Below are 23,506 nucleotides of genomic sequence, written 5' to 3' on the forward strand. Positions count from 1 at the left end.
GATAGATTTGCTCCACCATACTAGTGCCCCATACAGTATGATTGGTCTAACCATTTGGGTGTATATCCAGAGGGCCATACTAGGGCTGAGGCCCCAGGATCTCCCTAGTAGTTGTTTGGTTGTCCACAATAATTTCGTGGCTTTTTTTGTTATATTATTTATGTGTGATTCCCAAGTGAGTTTTTTATCTAAGGTTAAACCTAGATATTTGACCTCTTCCTTTAGTTCTATCACTGTTTCATTTAGTTTCAATGCAGGAAACTCTAACTTTCTTTTTCTTGTGAAGGGGATTATTGTGGTTTTGTTAGGGTTGATCGATAGCCCCTCCTTTTTACACCATTCCCATGTTGCGTTCAAGGCATTTTGCATTAAGTCTGTTAGTGTCCTTTCATGGTTGCCTTTTATTATAACAGATATGTCATCTGCATAACCAATGATTATAAATCCCTTATTGTTTAGGTGCTGCACCAAGTCATCAACTAGTAGGGACCATAGCAGTGGAGAAAGAACTCCTCCTTGCGGACATCCCTTTACTGTTGTGACATTAAGTTCAGCTTGGCCTAACGAGGCTTTAATAATCCTCTGATTAAGCATTTGGCTTATCCAGTGAGTTAATATTGGGTTTGCACCTCTTTTTTCGAGTGCTGTTTCCATGGATTTGTAATTTGCGTTGTCGAAGGCTCCCTCTATGTCCATAAAGGATCATAGGGCTATTTCTTTTTGATTTAGGGCCTTTTCTATATTGACAACGAGTGTGTGCAGTGCTGTGACTGTGGATTTCCCTTTTTGGTAAGCAAATTGCAGCTTATGAAGGGGTTTTTTGAAGATTACTTCTTCTCTTAGATGGTATTCGAGTAGTTTTTCCATTGTCTTTAGCATGAACGATGATAGACTGATTGGTCTGTAAGATTTTGGAGAGTCAGGGGGTTTGTTACCTCCCTTAGGGATAAATATTACCTTCACTTTCCTCCATATCTCTGGAATGTATTCCAATATTAGGCTAGCTCTGAAGATTTTCACCATGACTCGGATCAGTTCCACAGTGCCTTTGGATAGAAGTGCTGGGAATATTCCATCCGGCCCTGGTGATTTAAAGGGTTTAAAGGAGTTAATTGCCCACTCTACCCTTTCGAAATTTATGATTTTATTGACAAATGAGTCCGTAGATCTCCGTTGATGGTGAGTTACCATGTCTAGACTATTGTCGATTGATGGGTCATGACTTTTACAATCTGGGAAGTGAGTCTTTAGAAGAAGCTCTAGTGTTTCTACGAATGTGTTGGTAATAGTTCCGTTTGGACCTTTTAGTGTGCCTATGGGACTTGAGTCACCTTAGGAAAGTGATTTTTGGATTCTAGCTGTTGCTGGAGTATCTTTTAGATCCTCGCAGAAGTTTTTCCAAGAGTTTCGTTTAGATTTCCTTAGTTCTTTGTTATAGTTAGTTAGCGATTTCCTATATTCGTCCCATTTGTTTGTTTTCTTTGCAGTGTTGAATAGTTTTCTCGTTGCTTTCCGAAGTTTGTCAAGTTCGTTGTTCCACCAGGGGACCCTCTTCGTGGAGGATTTAATTTTTAGTGGACAACAGTCTTGATATGAGGCCATGATTGAGTCAGTCATTTCTGTTACTGCCTCTTCTAGTTCCTCTGTTGATGTTATTTTGCTTACGCTGTTATTAAGCTTAGCTGAAAGACATTCATTGTATCTTTTCCAGTTTGCTGTTTTTGGGCTTCTGTAAAATGTGGAGAACTTTACTACCCCATTTAGGTCAAAGAGTATGTGTTTGTGGTCAGACATTGAGTCCTCATCCGAGACTCTCCAGTTACTGATCATATTCAAAGATTTGTTAGTAATTAGAGTTAAGTCGAGTACCTCTTGTCGTATTGCGTTTACAAAACACAGTGCTCCTAAAGCAAGGGCAGGGTTTTTGAAAATGGATCCAAGATTTTCCAACGTAGAGTATTCGTATATGACCTCTAGATTTCAAATTTTCAAACCCCGAAATCGTACCTGATCCTATTTTAAAGATAGAGTAAGTTTACCTGTGGTAAATCTAGTTGAAAGATTTACATTACTTATTTTCAGTTTAAATGTGCATAGGTTCATGTCTACGCCAGATAAAGATCTAGTAGGCCTTGCCAGGCTAGACGTTTATTTGTACATTTCACAATATCTAAAAAGTCACTTGTAGTCTAGCAGCCATCATCTCAACAACACAAATACCTGTAATTTAAAATAAACTCACAATCCTAATATAAATCACCTTTGACGCAAACATTTTGGTCCTATTCAACACTAAAAAACTGAAATAATTTTTGTTAAATTACGAATAAAAAAGGCTTTGCAGATATTTTCAAGTAGTGTTTGACTTGTTTAGAATGGTGCAATGGACAATACGAAAGCTTGTTCTCACGATGAAAATAGACGTAAAGTCTGCGGACCTTGCGGTACAAAAATTTCTTTTGGCAAAAAAAAGCCGAATAAATTTCTTATAAACGAAAAGTATGAAACATTGATAAAGAAATTTATAAACAAAGATTATGATTTAAATAACGAAAAATACCCCCTTAGCATATGCAGAACTTGCTACCTCACACTTTTTGATGCAAGTAACAACATTTTTACAAGACCTTTTCCAGACATGCCAGATTACAATAGTTTGGTTTTACCTAAAAGTACTCGCACATCTATGGACAGTTGTAATTGTTATGTATGTTTAACAGGCAGATATAAAGGTCATGAGAAAGTAGTAAAGGGTAAGGGTTGTAAACGAAATTTCGAAACTAAGATTGATACAACTAATGGTCTTTATGGATCCTCAAATATTGACAAACTTGCAAAGAAAGACAGCCAAAAAAAGGAAAAAACTAATATACAAATATGTAAAAAATGTTTACAAGAAATTGGTAAAGGCAAAAAACATTCATGTAATAATATTCAAGGCAATGCTTTAAAAATAATAGAAAAACTTCCTGATGTCAAGCAAGAAATCGTTGCGTCAACTATTATTAGAACCAAAATTGATTCTGAAGACGATATAAATCGACACATTAAGAATAAGAAAATTGAGTTGAGTACGAAGGGTTCTAAAATGAGAGTTGTTGTTAATCCTAATGAAAAAAAGGACATTACGTTCAGTGAAGAGCGTTTGGATAATTTGCGAGTAAACCTTGGCTTATCCAGTAATAAAATGAAAAGCCTTGCTAACTTTTTAAGATCAAATGTTGGAAGAAAGTCAGTACCCGTTGACTATAAGAAGCACATGTCAGAAAAATCGAAACTTTTACAAGATATATATAAAAAAGATAAATACTTTTTTGATTGTGATGATGCAAAAAAAGAAGAAAGACCAGTAGTTTACGCAAATGCGGAAGAACTTTTTGATGCAGTAATTATGGAAAGAAAACTTGAAGGGAATGTTTGTGTTAAAGCAATGGCTGACGGGGGCCGCGGATTTTTTAAAATTTCTTTATCAATATTTCACGAAAATTCTGATGGTGATGATTTTAATTATGATGATTTAACAATTCATGATAAAAATCAGAGAAGTCTTTATTCTGAGGGAGGTAGCGCAAGTAAGAAAGCAAAATTGATGAGCGTGAAACGAGTTATACTACTATGCATTGTACCTAAGATAAAGGAAACGTATGAAAACGTAAAACTTTTGTTTGACATCACTAAAATAAATAACATTCCCTTCAAGTTCGTTTCGGATTTTAAATTGATGCTTATCATAAATGGCCAACAGACGGCATCTGCAATGTTTCCTTGTCCTTATTGTTTTGTTTCACTTAACGACTTGAAAGAAAACAAGACATCTGGACAGGAAGATGTGCTTTACAATCAATGTAGTTCCAATGCAGATAATTTTGAAAGCAATGTTATCAAACTGAAATCATACGGAGATTTAAGAAACGATTATGAACAGTTCAATCTTGCTGGTGGAAATAAGAAAAACAGCAAAGAGTTTCATAGCACTATTAACCTCCCTCTATTTACCGAAAGTGATGACATCACTGTGTTAGAAAAATGCGTAATTCCTGAATTACACGTGCTAATGGGCTTCGTAAACCATCTGTTTTGGAAAGGTTTAGTACCCCTTTTGGGAAAAGATAAAGCTTTGATATGGCCAAAAAAATTAAAACTTATTTCCAAAAACTACCACGGAGATTGTTTCGAAGGCAATGCATGTAGGAAACTTTTAAAAGAAGCTCACAAACTAAATGATCCTGAGATTTATGAAACTGTGGGATATTTAAAAATCATACCTTTTACCAATGCTTTTGTAATAATGAATAAAGTTGTCGATTGTAGTTTTACATCTGGAAAAGTAGGACTAAACGTTCATTTGGATAAGTTAAACAAAGCTTTGATTGCTTTACATGAAATTGAAGACATCTCAGTAACCTTAAAAATTCATGTCTTAAAAACCCACATTATGGAATGTCTTCAATTCATAAAACACAATGATGGTCTAGGATATTGGTCCGAGCAAAGTGGAGAGTCACTCCACCGTGAATTCTCGCAAACTTGGGAGAGATATAAAATAAATACAATCGAAGATGAGTTATACTTAGAGAAGCTTTTTACAGCAGTTGTAGAATTTTCATCACTTAATGCATAATCAAAATTTTGATTCCAAGGAGTATCGTTATCGCTCAAGTTTTTATTTAATAATAACATTTAAAAAAATCAAAAAAAAACCAAAAAAAAAATATAAAAAAACAAAAAATCAACCAAAAAAAATTTCAAAAACAAAATGGGACCAGGTTACCACTACGTCCCCGTCGTTGGTCCTGGGTTACGCTGAAAGTGGTTTACATTTAAGTACATACATAAGTAATACATACATTTATCTTTAAAATAGGATCAGGTACGATTTCGGGGTTTGAAAATTTGAAATCTAGAGGTCATATACGAAAACTCTACGTTGGAAAATCTTGGATCCATTTTCAAAAACCCTGCCCTTGCTTTAGGAGCACTGTGAAAAGTGGGTTTATTACCCCTGTTTACTATTGTTATATTACTAAGTAATAAAAATTCAAGAAGTGACTCACCTCTGTTGTTTGTATTTGTGCTTCCCCATGCCACATTGTGGGAGTTGGCGTCGCATCCAATTACGAGGGTTAGATTGTGGGTTTGGCAATACTCCACTAGGCCTCTGATTTTTTCTGGTGGTACTATGTCGGCGTCTCCGGGGAAATAAGCTGAGGCGATTACGACCTCTCTCTTGCTTCCGCCAGACTCCGCTTCGACCAGTATTGTTGATGTGTCGCCATCCATGAATTCTGTGAATGGCAAGAATTTAATGTTGGTATCTATGATTATCGCAGCCCTAGGTTTGACAGCGCTTTTGTCATAAATTACCTGTGTGTTTTGGACATTGAGGCCTTGAGAACGGCCTCTGTAGATCCAGGGCTCTTGGATCAGCCCTATGTTGATTCCTCCGGCAAGTCTTCTGCTAAGCTCAGTGGTGGCAGCCTTAGCATGGTGAAGATTTGCCTGGAGGCACCTCATTTCGCCGGTTGGTTTTCGGAGTCTTTGGGAGGACTTTCGTCCTCTTCTTGTAACTCCACTGACTCCATTTGGTCAACTAACTCTTCGGTCGTTATATTTTCAGATTTCAGCCTGAGGGTCACTTGTATGAAACGGTAGTTTACCCTACCATTGTACTCCTTCAGGCTGGCGGCTGATTTTTGGTCTACCGCTACGACTAGCGTTACGTTGGAGCCTCTCTCGGCTCTTTTTAGCAGGCGCCAGGAATCAACATTGAGGCCTTTATTCTGCCCCTGCACAAAGTCCAGTATCTTGGCTGTCTCGACTTTGACTGAGTTGGGAAAGTACCCCACTGCGATCCGAGAGTGAGGAATTTTGGATTCCTCTGTGGCCCACAGTGTTGCACCCTCCCACGGCGACGCATTAGAAATGGCCGCCTTGACCCGTTCCGCCGAAGTGCTCTCCTTACAATGCAGGACAAGGTATCCCGCCTTGTAAGTAGTGCCCAAGAACGCTGGTTTTGTGGCCATGTTTTTCCCCGCCAGTATTTTGTCTAACAGGAGTTGTTGGATGGAGTCCATTTGTTCGGTTGTCAGTACCGTGTTGGGGTAGTCCCTAGCAAGTACTGCCAACCTGACTCCTGTTGTTATGTCTTTGTATGTGGCAGTGGGCTGCCACTTTTTACTCTTTAGAGCTGCGTCTTTCGATGTGGACGGACCATCATCTTTAGGCCGCTTTTTTTATGTTGCTTCGGGTGGTGTGTCCTCAACCGACCTTAGTCGTTTCGGCCCCGTCGTTGGTTTTCCTGTGTTTTTGCACATGGGCTCCAGAGCCTTAGCATAAGCTTCTTCTCTGGTTAGCCCTTTTTTTAGGAAGTGTACAAGTCTTCTCTTGCCCGCACCACTGAGCCTTTTTGACTGTTCCGTTTTCGGCCCTTCGCCATCGGTGTTTGGAGTCGTCTCGGCAGTTCTCACGCCTTCAACTGCGGACCGTTCCTCCTTATTAGTTTGAGGCTTGGTGGCCTCTTCCTGTTGAGGTGTGACCGCCTCTGGTTTTTGAGGTTTTTTGTTCGCCTCTTGGTTGAAGCCTTCTTGGCCGCTTCCGCCATTTTTTTGGTTTTGATTGCTGGTATTCATTTTGTTCCCACGAGTAAAGGGGTATATCGGTCACCTGCGCCAGTGCCCCGGTAGCGCAGGAAGGCATTTTTGAAATGGGGCCTCGCCAGGGCGCCCCAAGTCCGCATACTAGCGACTAGATCCCCCTCTAGCCAAGCATCCCTCGGCGTATGCTGTTCCACCTTGGATTGGGGATTTATACTTACCCAAGGAAGTTTACTCTTCCCGCCCGACTATATTAGCCAGGACCCCAACAGAGACATGACCGTGCTGGGGTATCCTGTTTCCAGTGGCCACCACGGGGAGGAAATAGTCACACTTCCGACAGTCTTGCAGTTACGGCACAAAGTCCACGAAGGTTTTGCGTTATTCCCCTACAAAGACTGCCAGCAATGGCCACCTTTAGGATACATACATATTTGTATATTATATTAAAGTTTATATACATTGATACATAAATACATTTTAATATTTAGGGATATTACACATAAATTGTTGTACATTCCTGTACAATATAATGCATAAATTTCATATCATTGTTGTGATTGATTTTCTGCTGAGGTAGATATCCAACTTTCTGCCCATCATTTTGGTGGTCCTCCTGGTCATCTTCTTCCTTCTGGTAACCCATCTCGAGCTATTTTTATCAACCGATTGCTAGAGGCTCTTGTCACATGTTCGTTCCATGCTCGTCTTCTGGCTCTTATGAATTTTATAATGTCGGTCACCCCTGTCTGTGTTCTCATCTCCCCGTTTCTTATTATGCGTTTCAGTAGTCCGCAGCAGTTGTTTCGTTTTATGTTTTCTGCACGACCTTCTGCTCCATAAGTCAATATCGGCATTACAACTGTTTTATAGATTCGTGTTTTATTTTCTATGTCCATGTACTTGTTTTTCCACACGATTTCTCGCAAGCACCTTGATATCCGTGCACCGTTTGCGGATCTCTCTCGCACCTATGTTATTATATCTTGATTGCTAGATACATCTACACCAAAATGTTTAAATTGCATTACTTATTCTATCATATGGAGGTCAATCTCCAACTTGCATTATTTAGGTTCTTTTAATATTACTAAAGATTTAGTCATTTCAGTTGAAACTTCCATATTGCATTTTTTGCATGTTATAACAAAGCGATGCAAAAGCCTTTGAAGATTATCTTCGCAATCAGCTACCAAACCAGCGTCGCCTGCGAATCATATTATTGATATATTTGCATTGTTAATTTTGTATCCAGCTAATTGCTTTACCTCTGAGATGATTTTACCCATAATACAATTGAAATGTTGTGGACTTAAGGAGTCACCTTGCCGTATTCCGGTAGCGCAATTTATACTTTTGGTATATTTCCATTTACCATTATTTTTGTTGAGCACGTGGTATTGAGATCGCTGATGACTTGTAGGATTTGTCGAGGCGCCTTCCTTGCTTATTTAAAACAATTTCTCAATATCATGAGAGGTATTTTCCACCCAATTAACCAATTTTTATTCGCAGACACTGCAAGGCGGCCGGGATGTTTATTCCAAACAAACACATCCCTGCATTGTCCTCTTAAATTCCGAAAGGCGAAAGAAGGACAATGCAGGAATGAACAACAGCACCAACATCCATATAAAACTTTCAGTTTTTTAACTAACAGCATATGAAGAACAAGGTAGACCACCCGAAGGAGATAAAATTCCAGCTATACCGCCAAGAAGGAAATAAAAATCCAATCACTAATTAAACAGGTCATTATACATATTATTTTAAATATAATTACTACTCAAACACACACACATGTATATACCATATAAACCCAATTTATAATAAATTGAATTATAACGAATTAAACACACCCTATTTTTCATTTATACGGAATCGGCCACATATCGTCGATATACCCCGACATTGTAATGAAATAAAAGTAAAACATACAGGAACGTTCCTTATTAAATTTGAAAATTGTAATGTGACTACACTTAATATAATAAAACATACACTAATATTAATATAAAAATCCATCAAACCTTTATTATGCCAAATTTCATATCAAAAAATATAGAAAAGGAAAATATCAATAAACTAGATCTTAAGCTTCAAAGCCTTTATGTTAATCAAGTAAAAAATAAAGATAACATAAAAATGTTAATTATTAGAAATAAAAATGCACACATATTAAGTTTAAGTTCAGACATTATTATAATAACATTTTTCATCCTAACTACATTAATTTTGTATTTCAAAGTTAAGCCAAAATTTTACATTTGAAGAGACAAAGTTGCAAGTTATATTGATATAAATGAGCCATATCTTCAGCTTGCAACAGAAGAGCTTAATTCTCTCCCACCTAAGCCACCACGATTGTGGACCATCGACTTAAGAGGGGAAGAGTTAACACAAACATAATTATAAATTTATTTATTTAACATAAACAGCAACTAATTCTTTGCTGCTATGCAACTTTGCAATTTAACTTGAATTTCTTTTACTGACCCAAATTTGGCAGTAGTTACGAAATTCTCATTTCATACATTTGTTTACCTAATTTTGGCAGTAATTGCGAAATTGTCATTTGACACTTTTGTTTACCTGAATATGGCAAATTGTAATAAATGCCAATTCAGAATTAATATAAAATCACGCCACCTTTTAATTTGTTAACATAATTATATAAAATAAGAATTTTGTAAATTTCGTTTAGGTTTGATATTATAACTCAATAAAGTCGTAAAGACCTTTTGTTTTATCCTTTGCAACTTGCAAAAGCTGGCGGACGCCGTAGCCGAATGGGTTGGTGCGTGACTACCATTCGGAATTCACAGAGAGAACGTAGGTTCGAATCTCGGTGAAACACCAAATTAAGAAAAACCTGCCCCTGGGCAGGCAATGGCAAACCTCCGAGTGTATTTCTGCCATGAAAAAGCTCCTCATAAAAATATCTGCCGTTCGGAGTCCGCTTTAACTGTACTGTCGCTGGGCACACTAAAATAGAATAGATATGGTTTAGAACAGAAAGGATATGGTTTTCATATTATTTATTTCTTTATTCTTTATTCAAGCGCTTTGACATAAACAATATTTTTTGTTTTTCTATTTGTTTTTGAGTAAATATATAATGTTGTTGGCTTCCCAACACGTGAACAGCCAACGTATAGTTGACCATGGGTGAATACTGGTTCTTCTAAATTCATCCCGCATATTTCTAAAGTTTGCCCTTGTGATTTATTGATAGTTATTGCTAATGCTAAACGAATGGGCAGTTGCAAACGCTTGAATTCAAATGGCAATTCAGGTGGAATCATTGGAATTCTTGGTATTAGAACGTCTTCATTCTTGAATTTGCCAATTAAAATAGTTGCTTGGATAACATTATTCATCAATCGTTTGACTACTTCATTTTGTTCTTGACGTGCTTCTGATGTCGCGTTATTCCGGGCATTTCTCATGCGCCTATTATTATTTGTCGAACGACCAATATGATTACGTGATTGTCTTGGCATTTGTACTGTAATAAACATGATTGTAATTATGGTATTCTGAGATTTTAAAACATTTTTTTTTTTTCAATTTTGTGGATTATATTTTCGATGCATATGTGTTTAAAAGCCTAAGCCCACATGGTCAGGATTATTTTATTTTGTTGTGATTTTCTTAAATCATCTCTTTTCTTCTGAAAATTGTTGACAATTTGCATGATAAGACTATTAATTTTTTCATCAAAGTTACGCATTTTTCGTTCTCTTCTTTTGCAATCCTTTAATAACCGAAAAAATAAATCCACAAAACATAATTTCATTTGAACATTCGGATTTCACATTAAATTCTCAAATTGCGTAAGAAATTATTCACTGTTCCAAAATCCACTCCAAAAAAATTCACAAAAAATGTTTACACTTTGCACTTACGTCTTCTCCTTATGGCGTCCAAATCAGAAAGAAATATTGACACATTGTAATTCACACTGTCAATTTGACAGTTCAGTTCCGCCCCAAGCGTTAAAAAAGTAAACGACATTATGGCTGGTTCAAAAGAACGCTGTACGCGTTGCCGGTGTTCACACACATTGTTAAGTAAGTATTGAAAATGGGTTTCATAAAATTTGGTTGTAATTCGGTGCAAAGGTACGGCGGGTCATGGCATATATTTCGAGACCCTAGTCATCAAAAGGTATGAAACTTACCCCGTATTAAAGCACTTATCAACAGCTTTCATTTGATACCCATATTGTACATACACAACCAAAGGTTACCCGGGTCCGCGTTTTGACCTATATCTCGAGACCCCAATCACGGAGCGGCATGAAAAATACTCTGTACTATAGAAATCATCAACAGCTTCCATTTGCTACCCATATTGTACAAACACATCCTAGGGCTACCCGGGTCCACGTTTTGGCCTATATCTCGAGACCCTAGTTACGGAACGGTATGAAAAATGCTCTATACCATAGAAATCATCAACAGCTTCCATTTGCTACTCATATTGGTTTTGGTCTTTTTCTCGAGACCCTGGAATCCGATTCTTAAGATTTCAAAACACAAACCTTTTCCACATGTGTCTCTTCAATGTGGCAAAGTTTGGTTAAAATCGGTTGAGCCATTCTCCTTAAAGGTCATCACAACGCGAAAAACGGCTGAATTTTTATATACCTATATAGATAACTTGCTAAAGCTTAACTTATATGCGTATGCAAATGAGAATTATTTTAGCATTTGTTAGGCAGGAAGACGAGCAGGTTTATTTATTCGCTTATTACACTGTGGAACAAATTCAGGTTAGCAAAAATTAGGTCCATTCTGAGAGTGGCGGGTGAAAGTAGAAGCGAAATTAAAGGACCGGTATCGCGCCGTTTTTTTCTGTTAGTTCGAATTTTTTTTTAATCGGCCTTCGAAGTTTGCAGTCAAATGCCGATTTTCAGTATTTTGTTTCATAAGTACCACAAAAATTTTCGAAATCAATTTTTTCAAAAATTGTAATTGTTGCACAGGTCTCTAGCAATAATTTGGCTTTTACAGGTTGAAAAAATATCAATTAGTCGACGAGTTATAGCCAAAAAAACCATATAAACAATTTTGCTCCGATTTCGAACTTCGAAGGCCGATTAAAAAAAATTCGAACTAACATAAAAAAACGGCGCGATACGGGTCTTCTAATTTCGCCTCTATTTTCACCCGCCACTCTCAGAATGGACCTAATTTTTGCTAACCTGAATTTGTTCCACAGTGTGTATGTGTGTAACACTATGCGAATTAAATATGCAAATGTAACTCCCACATATGCAAATACGTTTCTAAGAATTTTTATTTTTTTTATTTTAAATTTCGAAGTTTTATACTATCTTGAAAATGCATACATATGTATATTATAAATAAAGTTTCGTTCGCCAAAGGAACAAATAAATGCTCATTCAAATTCCTTGGCATATGCCGTCGGTAATTTGATTTCATATAGAAACAAAAAACTGTGTAGAGCCAATGTACTTATGCAGAATTCACTGTAATCAGCTCTGTTAAGAACTCCATCGCTGTCGAGTTGGTCGAGGGGAAAAAGTCTTCGCGGTTACAGTTAATTTTTGACAATTCACACTATTCGTAACTCGTCAGACGTTTTTTGGTAAAAACGTTCAGGAATTGTCTGAAATGTTTTCGGTAGTACATCAGATAATTTATAATGTTATAAATCGAGCAGAAAAAGAGGGTATTTTCGAGCAAAAGCGTGTAGGTGGATCTAAAACTAAATTGCTGGACGTGTGGAACACTTGATGATCCGAAAATTGTATCAAAACCCGGGAATTTCCTTCAAAACACTTCCAAAAGAACTTAGCGAGGAGTGTGGTATTGTTATCTAACATAAAGCAGTGCGTCAAGCTATATTGCAACACAAATATTCATCGAGATCAGCGGACAAGAAACTATTGCTGTCTACACAAAATGTCTTTTGATTTGAACCACATTTCCGAACCCGAAGATTATTGGGACGACGTTATATTTTGCGATGGTGCAAAGATCACTGAGAATAAATCAAATTTTAAATTTTACCATCATAACGATCCAAAGCATAAGGAGCATAATGTGCAGATGTGGCTTTTGTACAATTGCGATAAAGTTATAAATACACAAGCCCAGAGTCCCGACACAAACGTGATTGAAAATTTGTCCATGAAAGGCATCCAAGGAATGCAGCATCATTACTCAGAGACATAAATTCATAGAGAAGGCTTAGGAACGAATGAGCAGGTTAAATGTCAAATGCTAACAAAACGCGGCTAAGAAATGTTTATTATTTCACCACGGCCTTAGAAAAGTTAACATAAGGGAGTTAACATAGCGGAGCGTAATCAACAGAATTATATATAGCGTTTGCATTGAAATGTAAAATGCCATGAGTTGGTGTTAGGCAAAATAAAATAACAGCAGACTTGTACATTTTTGTTTCATGCTTATTTGCCGTCGGCGATAGTTAAAGACTTGGAAGATAGTTAAAGACTTACTTGTCTTTGGAAAATATATAAATATTTTTTTTAATAAAATTTTAGGATGGTTCTTAACACTATGTTAATACTGGTATTTGACAGTCCTAATACCTAATCTTACTGTTTTAGGTACACGACTTGTATATCAGTTTCTTTGTTTGCTGTTTAGGAAAAATATGTTTATCTTTTGTTATTCTTAATATATGTTTATCTTTATTCTTAAAATACATATGAATGTTTGGATTTATACCGAATTAATGTTTGTTCCTTGTTCTTGCCTAACAAATTTGTACAGTTATTCACTCTAGTGTTAATATTGTTGCAAAAGGCAATTTCCTTATCGGTGAAAATTTGTACGTGCTTAGTTCTAAGTGGTGTGCAATGATAGAATTTTTAGTTTAAATATTTGTTCGTATGATGTGGTAATTTTTTGTCAATTAGTTACGTAGAATAAAAATGTGAATTCGTCAAATAAATAATATATGTATCGTCAGTTCCAGTTAGAATATATTTCCTGTTAGTTATGATGGTAATTTTGGTGTCTCCTTCTGCTTGAATTGTGATTATAATGACCGTGGCTAGTAATATCAGGTAATTCTTTGTCGTCCCCTGTAACTGTGTAATTTTTTACGTTGTCTTTGTGAATAACTTTTCGCTCCTTAGTCAAAATCGTGTCCCCACGATCTTCCTGCACTACATACTTCTTGTATCGACTGTCGCTTTTACTTCTGATGTTAGTCCTTAACACCAATATCTGGTCTCCTTGTTTGAAAGTTCGGTGTCTAGTTCCCTGGTTTAGACGTTATAATGTTTTCTCCGATGCGTTTTTTTAATTTTTTTACTATGTCTCCTCGGTTGCTCTTTGATATTGAAAAGTACTTTTCTTCGGGGAAGAGCTTTAGAGCAAACCTGCCGACTAAAGGTTCACCACGAGAAGTCTTTACTATCCGGGAAGAGCTTTAGAGCAAACCTGCCGACTAAAGATTCCTTTTAAATAAAAGATTTCTTTTTATTTAGTTAGGGCAAATGACTGCCTTCCAACTACCAGACTGCTACTAAGACTGAATTGCCCGCCTTCTGATAGAATGGCTTTATTTTATACTTTCTTTTTGCCTTGTCATCAATAAAATATATAATTACAACCAAACATAGTTACAAGTAGAAATCAATAACAAAATTATAAATTCATAAAAATACTATACAATAAAATTTTGCTTAGGTTGACTTAAATTTTGCTTAGCCAGACTTACTTCACAGTAAGCTATGGTTTTGCTTTGGAGTGAATGTATTTGGTGTGTGCCATGTGTTTACTTATGTTTCGGGTTTCAAAAAAAAAGGAAAAGAATTATGTCATTGAAATTAAAGAGTAGAGTAAATTGAAATGAAAAAAAGGAAAAGAACTATTGTATGTCATTGAAATTAAAGAGTAGAGTAAATTGAAATGGTTAACATAATTTAAGTTTGAGTTCATTTACCTATTAAAAATATATTTAAAGAATTCGAAAGAAGTTTGAAAGTGAAGTGAGGGTACTCTTCACCCCTATGGTTAAGATTGAAAATTACTGTGCTAAAAAAATTTGGTTAAATTTCGCAAGTTCAGTAGTTTTCAATAAAAATAATTTTATGACTTTAAAAGTTTCTTAGTATATTTAAATTTATTTTTAATTGTACGTTTTATAGTAAATTTTTCTTTAATTTGTTTAATATGATAATATTTTAGGTGATTTTGTATTTCTTAAGGGTATTATTATGATATTCCTTAAGCTTATTGTTAATTTGTAATACAGAATTGACTCCTTTACGCTCCACTATGAGATAAGGGCCATGATATGGACTTTGCTGTTTTCTTCTACTTTCTAGTTTTACAAATACCCAGTCACCTACTTTTAATTCTGATGTGTTACTGCTCTTGTCATATAGTTCTTTTCTCTTTTGTTTTGTTAGTTTTATCAGCTCTTGTGCCCTAAGAAGTGACTCTTTTAGTCTAAGTTTCATCTCATTTGCGTAATTGTTTAAGTTATATACTGGTTGATTGTCCTCGATTATGTCAGTTGGTAAGCGTGGAAGTTTTCCGTATATTAACTCGTACGGTGAAAATTCCGTCTCTATGTTCGGTGTGGTATTAAAAGCAAATGCAAAATAAGGTAGCCTTTGGTCCCATTCGTGATTTTCTACGAAGTGTAACAGAAATTCATTTAGGACTCTGTGACTCTTTCAACTGTTATTGTCTGATGGTGATAGGGTGCTGAAAAGGTCTGCTTTATATTTAGTATTTCGCATATATTTTTCATTAATTCATTTGCAAACTCTGTACCTCGATCAGATTTTAATGTATTAAAAAGTCCGTATTTTAGTATTACCTGTTCTACTAGTGTCTTTGCGATAGATATTGCTTCTTTAGTTTTCATTGGGAATAAGATTACGTATTTTGTCAGTTCGCATTGTACCGTTAAAATATATCGGAAACCATTTGATATAATCAATGGTCCTACTGTATCTATGCTTAAATTTTCAAACCTTGTACTAGGTGTGTCCGTTATTGTAATTTTTTCTTTTATGTACAATACTTTGTCTGTTTGTTTCGAGTACATACTTTACAACTGTTTATATATTGTTTTATTATTTTTCTCATGTTCTTCCATATGTATTTTTGTTTTAATTTTAAGATAGTTTTTCTTATACCCAGGTGTCCTCCTAGTGCTGAATTGTGATACTCAAAGATTAGACTTTTTATAATTTCTTCGTCATTAATTTGTTTTGGGGCTTTATATAAAATTATTTTTAAGGGTCTTAAATTTTGTTCTAATCTTTCAGTTTGCAACTTGTTGAATGCTTTCTTAAAATTTTCAATATTCATTTCTCTTAATAAATTATCTTTTTCTAGCGCTAGCTTTTCTATATTTCTTTTAGTCGCTATTGATGATAGTTTCGCCATGATTGAAACGTATTTCAGAGGCTCCTCACTATATCGGACTATTATATCCCCATTTTTATTTATCTGTATTTCGGATCCTTTAATTTTTTCTTCGTATACGAATTTTAATCCTTTTATATTTCTTATATCGGCTGTGGACTTACAATCCAGAATGTGAAGTTGGCCTGACTTCGAATGAGAGTTGTAGTTCTCCTTGTCTACCCTGGTGTTATTTTTGGCAGACATTCCCCTTGTTATTACAAACATTTTATTATTGTCATCACAATCCGTTGGTATCATTTTTTTTTAGTATGTCTGAGTCTATCTTTATTCGTGACTAGCGTACCCTCGCCCGCTTCGCTAGACGATAAATTCAATGATTTGCTGAAAGAGAATAAAATTAATACGAAACAAAGCAAATTCTTTGATACAATTCATCTTTCGCGTGAATAATGACGATGGTTTGCCAACTCGTCCGCAAGCTACATACAATTGTCCATGAGAAAAAATTGGGTATTCTAAATTAATACCGCACATTTGTAGAGACTGTCCTTGCGCCTTATTAATTCTCATAGCGAAGGCAAGGCGAATAGGGAACTGCAAACGTTTGAAATCGAATGGTAAATCCGCCGGAATCAGTGGAATTCAGGGTATCAAAATGTCTTCTCCTTTGTACTTCCCTTTCAAAATTGTTGCTTCGATAACGTTACCCATTAGCTTCTTCACAGCGAGTCTGGTACCGTTGCAAAGTCGGGGCACATTACTATTGCGCAGCATAATAATCGGTGCTCCAATTTTTAATCGTAAATTAAATATGAGGTGGTAAGCCTGGCAAATCGAGTGAGTTTAAGAATTCAGTTGGATAATTTACGACCTCATCTTGATCAGTAATAGTGTCCATTGACTTATACGCAACTATGTCACCAGGTATTTGATCTAAAATAGCTGAATTTATATCATTGACGTCCTTATTTTTCCCAGCTAAAATTGCTCTTTCGCTGAGTCAATCATGGTTTTTGTAATGTTGAACTATGTTTGGAAATACACTCTGTATCAATGCCTCTTTAGACTGTGCAAAAGTGCAGAAATTGTTGGGCAATGTTATCATTCCTGTTGTTTTTGAAAAAAGGTTTTTTTTTTGGTTAAAAAGTGTTTTTTGAAGTTTTGAAAAACACTTCGCTCTAACAAATTTCTTCTCAGTTAATTGCTGAAAATTAAATATTTTGAAAAAACTATTTTTTTTTTAATTTAACGTTTTTGAGAAAATTTTGTTCTTGAAAAAATGTCAAATTTTTGTAAAAGTTTAAATTGATTTGTTAAAAAAGATTTTTTTACGCTTTGAAAAACACCCCCTCGAAAAAATGTATTCTCTATTAATAGTGGAATATGAAATGCTTTGAAAACACCTTTTTTTTTTAAATTTTATTTGGTTTTCAGAAAATTTTGTTTTGAAAAAATTTCATACCCTTGAAAAAGTTTTATTTTATTTTATTTGTTTAAAATTTTTGAAATTTTTTTTTTTGTAATTTTAGAAAAACACCTCTTCGAAGAAAGTTCTTTTATCTTTTTGAGGAAAATTTGGTTTTGAAAAAATTTCATGCTTTCGAAATTTTTTTATTTTACTTTATTTCTTCAAAATTTTTCAAAACAATTTTTTTTATAATTTTCGAGAAACACACCTTTGAAAAAATGTTTTTTATGTGTCATAGTGGTATTCCATTAACTTTTAGGATTATAGTCAAATACTTACAAATATCTACGCTTTCACAAATAGCAACAATAAACAAATTTCCTCAAAACCAAAAAATTTACTTTTTTTCTAAAAAAATTCTAAACGAACAACGTAATAAATTTAGAATTTTGTGTTCACGAAAAAACAGTATTGTTTTTATTGTATTAACTGAAAACCAAAATGTTGCAAAAAATCAAAACAAAACTAAATTATTTTTTTGTGTTCATTTGGTCCATATGTTCCATAAAAAGTTGATATGGTAAATAATATGCAGGGTCTGATACACGCAAATTTCCATTGACCATTATAGTGACAAAATTATCGATCACCAATTCCAACAGGATTTCAAAATCAGAGTTGGAATGAGTTGTTGTGTGGTGTACTTCTGAAAAAATGAGAAATAAACAAAATAAATCTAAAAATTCGAATTCTAACTTTATCTTGTGTATGTTCTTATTACCTTTGAATTTTTCCAATGAAGCACCATTCATTTTAAATTTTCCAAGAATTTTTTTTATCATTTCGCGTTTCTTTCCTTTTTCATTCGATTCCAACATTTGTTCATAGCCGAAAATATTGCTCAATTGAATTGAAACATTATTTTCATAAATACTTAGGACCTTAACTAATGCACCTTGGTACATACCTAACGCAGATATTCATCGCGACCTTGACATCGATACTATTGATGAAACAATACAAAGCGCTAGCAGAAGACACATAAATAGACTATTAACGCATACAAATCCTATGATGAGAAGACAACCAAATAAAGAAAAATCTACCCAAAGTCGGCTTAACCGTCAAACACCAACAGATCTTGCAAAATCCTTGTAATCAATTGTCAACTAATCGTATATGTCATTGTTTGTTAACCACTTGTTTTTAAATAATGTGTATATATTTCTTCTAAATGAGCTTGGGGGCATTGGCCCTTCAATATCACTCTCATTCCATCTTTTTGTAAATCAAATTACTTATTGTCTAACGACAGGTGTAATATTTTATGGAAGAAATAAAAAAAAAAAAAAAAATTTCATTCGAATCATTTGAAATTTCTGTATACAATAACGAAAAATTCAAAAAAAGTTGTACACATAAAATGAATGTCGATTCGAAACTTACTTTAATCTAAGAATCGAGCAAGTTTTGTTTTGTACAATATTTTGATTTTTTCTTTTTTTTATATGAAGAAAATATTTAAAAGAAATTTTTTTTTGCTAAAAACCTTCCCCTAGTGGATCCCTATAATATGAAAAAAGAACGAATAAAATTGGCCTCGTATCGGCCCAAAAAAATGCGTACAAACGAACATCATTTCATTTTTATATATATAGAAGATAATGCATCGGCATTTGTGTTCATTTTGCCTTGCTTGTAGACCATTTCGAAATCATAGTCTGACAAATCAAGTCTAATCCTTGTCATCTTGGACGAAGGATTTTTGTGTGAAAATAAGGAGATAAGAGGTCTGTGGTCCGTTACCACGGTGAATTTTCTACCCATTAGGTATGGACGGAAGAAGTTTATTCCCCAGTGAATCGCGAGTAGTTCTTTTTCTATGACCGATTTATTTATATCATGTTTTACTAAAGTTTTGCTTGCATATGATATAGGCAAATCTTTTCCTATTTCTCCTTGACTAAGTACTGCACCGAGTGCGAAATTAAATGCGTCTGTTGTGAGCACAAATGGTTGCTCGAAATTTGGATATTGTAAGATAGGTGGATTGATTAGTTTTCTTTTTAGTGATTCGAATGCTTTCTGACATTCGTCAGTCCAATCAAATACTTGTCCCTTCTTTACAAGATTATTTAGGCACTTGGTTATTTGAGCAAAATTGTGTACAAAACGTCTATAATAATTGCAAAAAGCTACAAATCTCCTAACCTCGTCACTACTTTTGGGTACGGGGTATTTTTTTATCACTTAAAATTTTGATGGGTCTGTTTTTATGCCATTTTGCGTGATCAGATGTCCTAGGTACACGACTTCGGATTTTAAAAATACGCATTTTTTCGCATTTAGTTTTAAGTTATATTTTCGTAGTCTTTCAAAAACTGCAATTAAATTACTGTTGTGGTGTTTTAGACTACAGCCAAACACTATAATATCGTCTACGTATAAAAATGCATTGCTATCTAAACCACTCAAAGCTATTGTGAGCATTCTTTGAAAGCTATTGCTAGATATTTTGAGTCCAAATGGTAAGCGTTTAAATTGGTAATGACCTTGTCTTGTGGAGAATGCAGTCAGGTGTCTTGAGTGTTTGTCTAGCGTTATCTGGTGAAATGAGCTTGTCATGTCGAGCGTTGAAAAATATTTTGCGCGACCCAGTTTGTCTAGTACGTCTTCTATTCTTGTCAACGGAAATTTCTCATTAATAATCTTTTTGTTTAGTTGTCTATAGTCTACTACAAGCCTCCATTTCTTTTTGTCTCCGCTACTTTTCTTTGGTACAATCAAAAGAGGTAAATTATAGGCGCTCACTGATGGTGATTTTTTTTTTTTTTTAACGCCATTGTGCATTTTATTAAAGTTAATACAAATTCTACACTTTTTTTTTCACTAAGGTGCACGAATATTCAATTTAATGTTTATTTAACTGAATGCAAAAAGTCACATTTGTTCTTATGCCGGTTTTGCGCTTAAATATTTGTCAATGATACAAATTTTAAATTAAATGTTAATATAATATATTTAAATGCATTAGCGAAAAATCTCTATTCAACAATATTTATCATAGCATGTGTGAACAATTTGGTGCGCGTCGTTAATAATATTGAGAATTATTTCACTTTAATTAGCCGCCTAATCACATAAAAATAGTTAATTGCTACCTAATAACAACTTCATACTTTTAATTACATTATTTTATGCATTAATCAGCAAATAATCAGCCATAAACAAAATTGGGATATTCACAATCCAAAATATATATATATGTATATATAATTATATAAAGTACAATGTATGCTGTATGATAGTTAGTTTTTCAATCATTAGTTTATCGCAAGAAGTGGCATTTTTTATTTTAAATTACTTTAGCTTTTTGTTACTGTTGTTTTGAACTTCGCATGTAGCGCACTGCGCATTTATACAGCCTTGTAGACTCTGACGGACTTCACGTCGTTGGGGGTGAGAGTAGTCACTAGGAGTCAGTGAATTCACGAATAATGGTCGGTGGTTTGTCACCCTTCTGTTCTTGCACCAATTTGTTGCCATCCAGAGTGAAGACGCTCTTCACTTTGCGACCATCAAGTGTCTCTTCATCGAATTCCTCGCCCAGCTTGAAGTTGACCGTAGTTGTCTTAAAGGTTGAGGTAGTGGTGAAAGAGTAATTATCACCATCCTTCTTCAGTTCAACGGTGGGGCTGACACTGTTACCCATTTTGCGTAGAACCATACCGACACCCAATTCCTGTATTCGTCGAAGTTTTCACTCTTTTCTATTTAATTTGTATTTCTTTCCTTCCCAGACAGCCATTTTTACTAATGATTTATTTAGCGTTTACTTTAAAATTGAAAATAGACTTTTTCAAATATGTTCAAAAAGGTATTTCAAAATTTAAAGATCGACCGCAGGATCGCCATGAAAAGTACTTTTCTTCGGGGAAGAGCTTTAGAGCAAACCTGCCGACTAAAGGTTCACCACGAGAAGTCTTTACTATCCGGGAAGAGCTTTAGAGCAAACCTGCCGACTAAAGATTCCTTTTAAATAAAAGATTTCTTTTTATTTAGTTAGGGCAAATGACTGCCTTCCAACTACCAGACTGCTACTAAGACTGAATTGCCCGCCTTCTGATAGAATGGCTTTATTTTATACTTTCTTTTTGCCTTGTCATCAATAAAATATATAATTACAACCAAACATAGTTACAAGTAGAAATCAATAACAAAATTATAAATTCATAAAAATACTATACAATAAAATTTTGCTTAGGTTGACTTAAATTTTGCTTAGCCAGACTTACTTCACAGTAAGCTATGGTTTTGCTTTGGAGTGAATGTATTTGGTGTGTGCCATGTGTTTACTTATGTTTCGGGTTTCAAAAAAAAAGGAAAAGAATTATGTCATTGAAATTAAAGAGTAGAGTAAATTGAAATGAAAAAAAGGAAAAGAATTATTGTATGTCATTGAAATTAAAGAGTAGAGTAAATTGAAATGGTTAACATAATTTAAGTTTGAGTTCATTTACCTATTAAAAATATATTTAAAGAATTCGAAAGAAGTTTGAAAGTGAAGTGAGGGTACTCTACACCCCTATGGTTAAGATTGAAAATTACTGTGCTAAAAAAATTTGGTTAAATTTTGCAAGTTCAGTAGTTTTCAATAAAAATAATTTTATGACTTTAAAAGTTTCTTAGTATATTTAAATTTATTTTTAATTGTACGTTTTATAGTAAATTTTTCTTTAATTTGTTTAATATGATAATATTTTAGGTGATTTTGTATTTCTTAAGGGTATTATTATGATATTCCTTAAGCTTATTGTTAATTTGTAATACAGAATTGACTCCTTTACGCTCCACTATGAGATAAGGGCCATGATATGGACTTTGCTGTTTTCTTCTACTTTCTAGTTTTACAAATACCCAGTCACCTACTTTTAATTCTGATGTGTTACTGCTCTTGTCATATAGTTCTTTTCTCTTTTGTTTTGTTAGTTTTATCAGCTCTTGTGCCCTAAGAAGTGACTCTTTTAGTCTAAGTTTCATCTCATTTGCGTAATTGTTTAAGTTATATACTGGTTGATTGTCCTCGATTATGTCAGTTGGTAAGCGTGGAAGTTTTCCGTATATTAACTCGTACGGTGAAAATTCCGTCTCTATGTTCGGTGTGGTATTAAAAGCAAATGCAAAATAAGGTAGCCATTGGTCCCATTCGTGATTTTCTACGAAGTGTAACAGAAATTCATTTAGGACTCTGTGACTCCTTTCAACTGTTATTGTCTGATGGTGATAGGGTGCTGAAAAGGTCTGCTTTATATTTAGTATTTCGCATATATTTTTCATTAATTCATTTGCAAACTCTGTACCTCGATCAGATTTTAATGTATTAAAAAGTCCGTATTTTAGTATTACCTGTTCTACTAGTGTCTTTGCGATAGATATTGCTTCTTTAGTTTTCATTGGGAATAAGATTACGTATTTTGTCAGTTCGCATTGTACCGTTAAAATATATCGGAAACCATTTGATATAATCAATGGTCCTACTGTATCTATGCTTAAATTTTCAAAGCTTGTACTAGGTGTGTCCGTTATTGTAATTTTTTCTTTTATGTACTTTGTCTGTTTGTTTCGAGTACATACTTTACAACTGTTTATATATTGTTTTATTATTTTTCTCATGTTCTTCCATATGTATTTTTGTTTTAATTTTAAGATAGTTTTTCTTATACCCAGGTGTCCTCCTAGTGCTGAATTGTGATACTCAAAGATTAGACTTTTTATAATTTCTTCGTCATTAATTTGTTTTGGGGCTTTATATAAAATTATTTTTAAGGGTCTTAAATTTTGTTCTAATCTTTCAGTTTGCAACTTGTTGAATGCTTTCTTAAAATTTTCAATATTCATTTCTCTTAATAAATTATCTTTTTCTAGCGCTAGCTTTTCTATATTTCTTTTAGTCGCTATTGATGATAGTTTCGCCATGATTGAAACGTATTTCAGAGGCTCCTCACTATATCGGACTATTATATCCCCATTTTTATTTATCTGTATTTCGGATCCTTTAATTTTTTCTTCGTATACGAATTTTAATCCTTTTATATTTCTTATATCGGCTGTGG

General features: G+C 34.4%; 1 protein-coding gene across 1 annotated transcript; it reads right to left on the reverse strand.

Moving 5' to 3' along the window:
* Positions 1–20,669: 20,669 nt before the first annotated feature.
* LOC128869421 (probable fatty acid-binding protein) lies at positions 20,670–21,156 on the reverse strand. Its single transcript, XM_054111972.1, has one exon. It carries the CDS (start codon positions 21,118–21,120, stop codon positions 20,866–20,868), a length of 255 nt encoding a protein of 84 aa, XP_053967947.1. The 5' UTR covers positions 21,121–21,156; the 3' UTR covers positions 20,670–20,865.
* Between the last annotated feature and the right edge of the window lie 2,350 nt (positions 21,157–23,506).

This window comes from Anastrepha ludens, chromosome X, assembly GCF_028408465.1.
Source record: "Anastrepha ludens isolate Willacy chromosome X, idAnaLude1.1, whole genome shotgun sequence".
NCBI classification, from domain to species: Eukaryota; Metazoa; Arthropoda; class Insecta; order Diptera; family Tephritidae; genus Anastrepha; species Anastrepha ludens.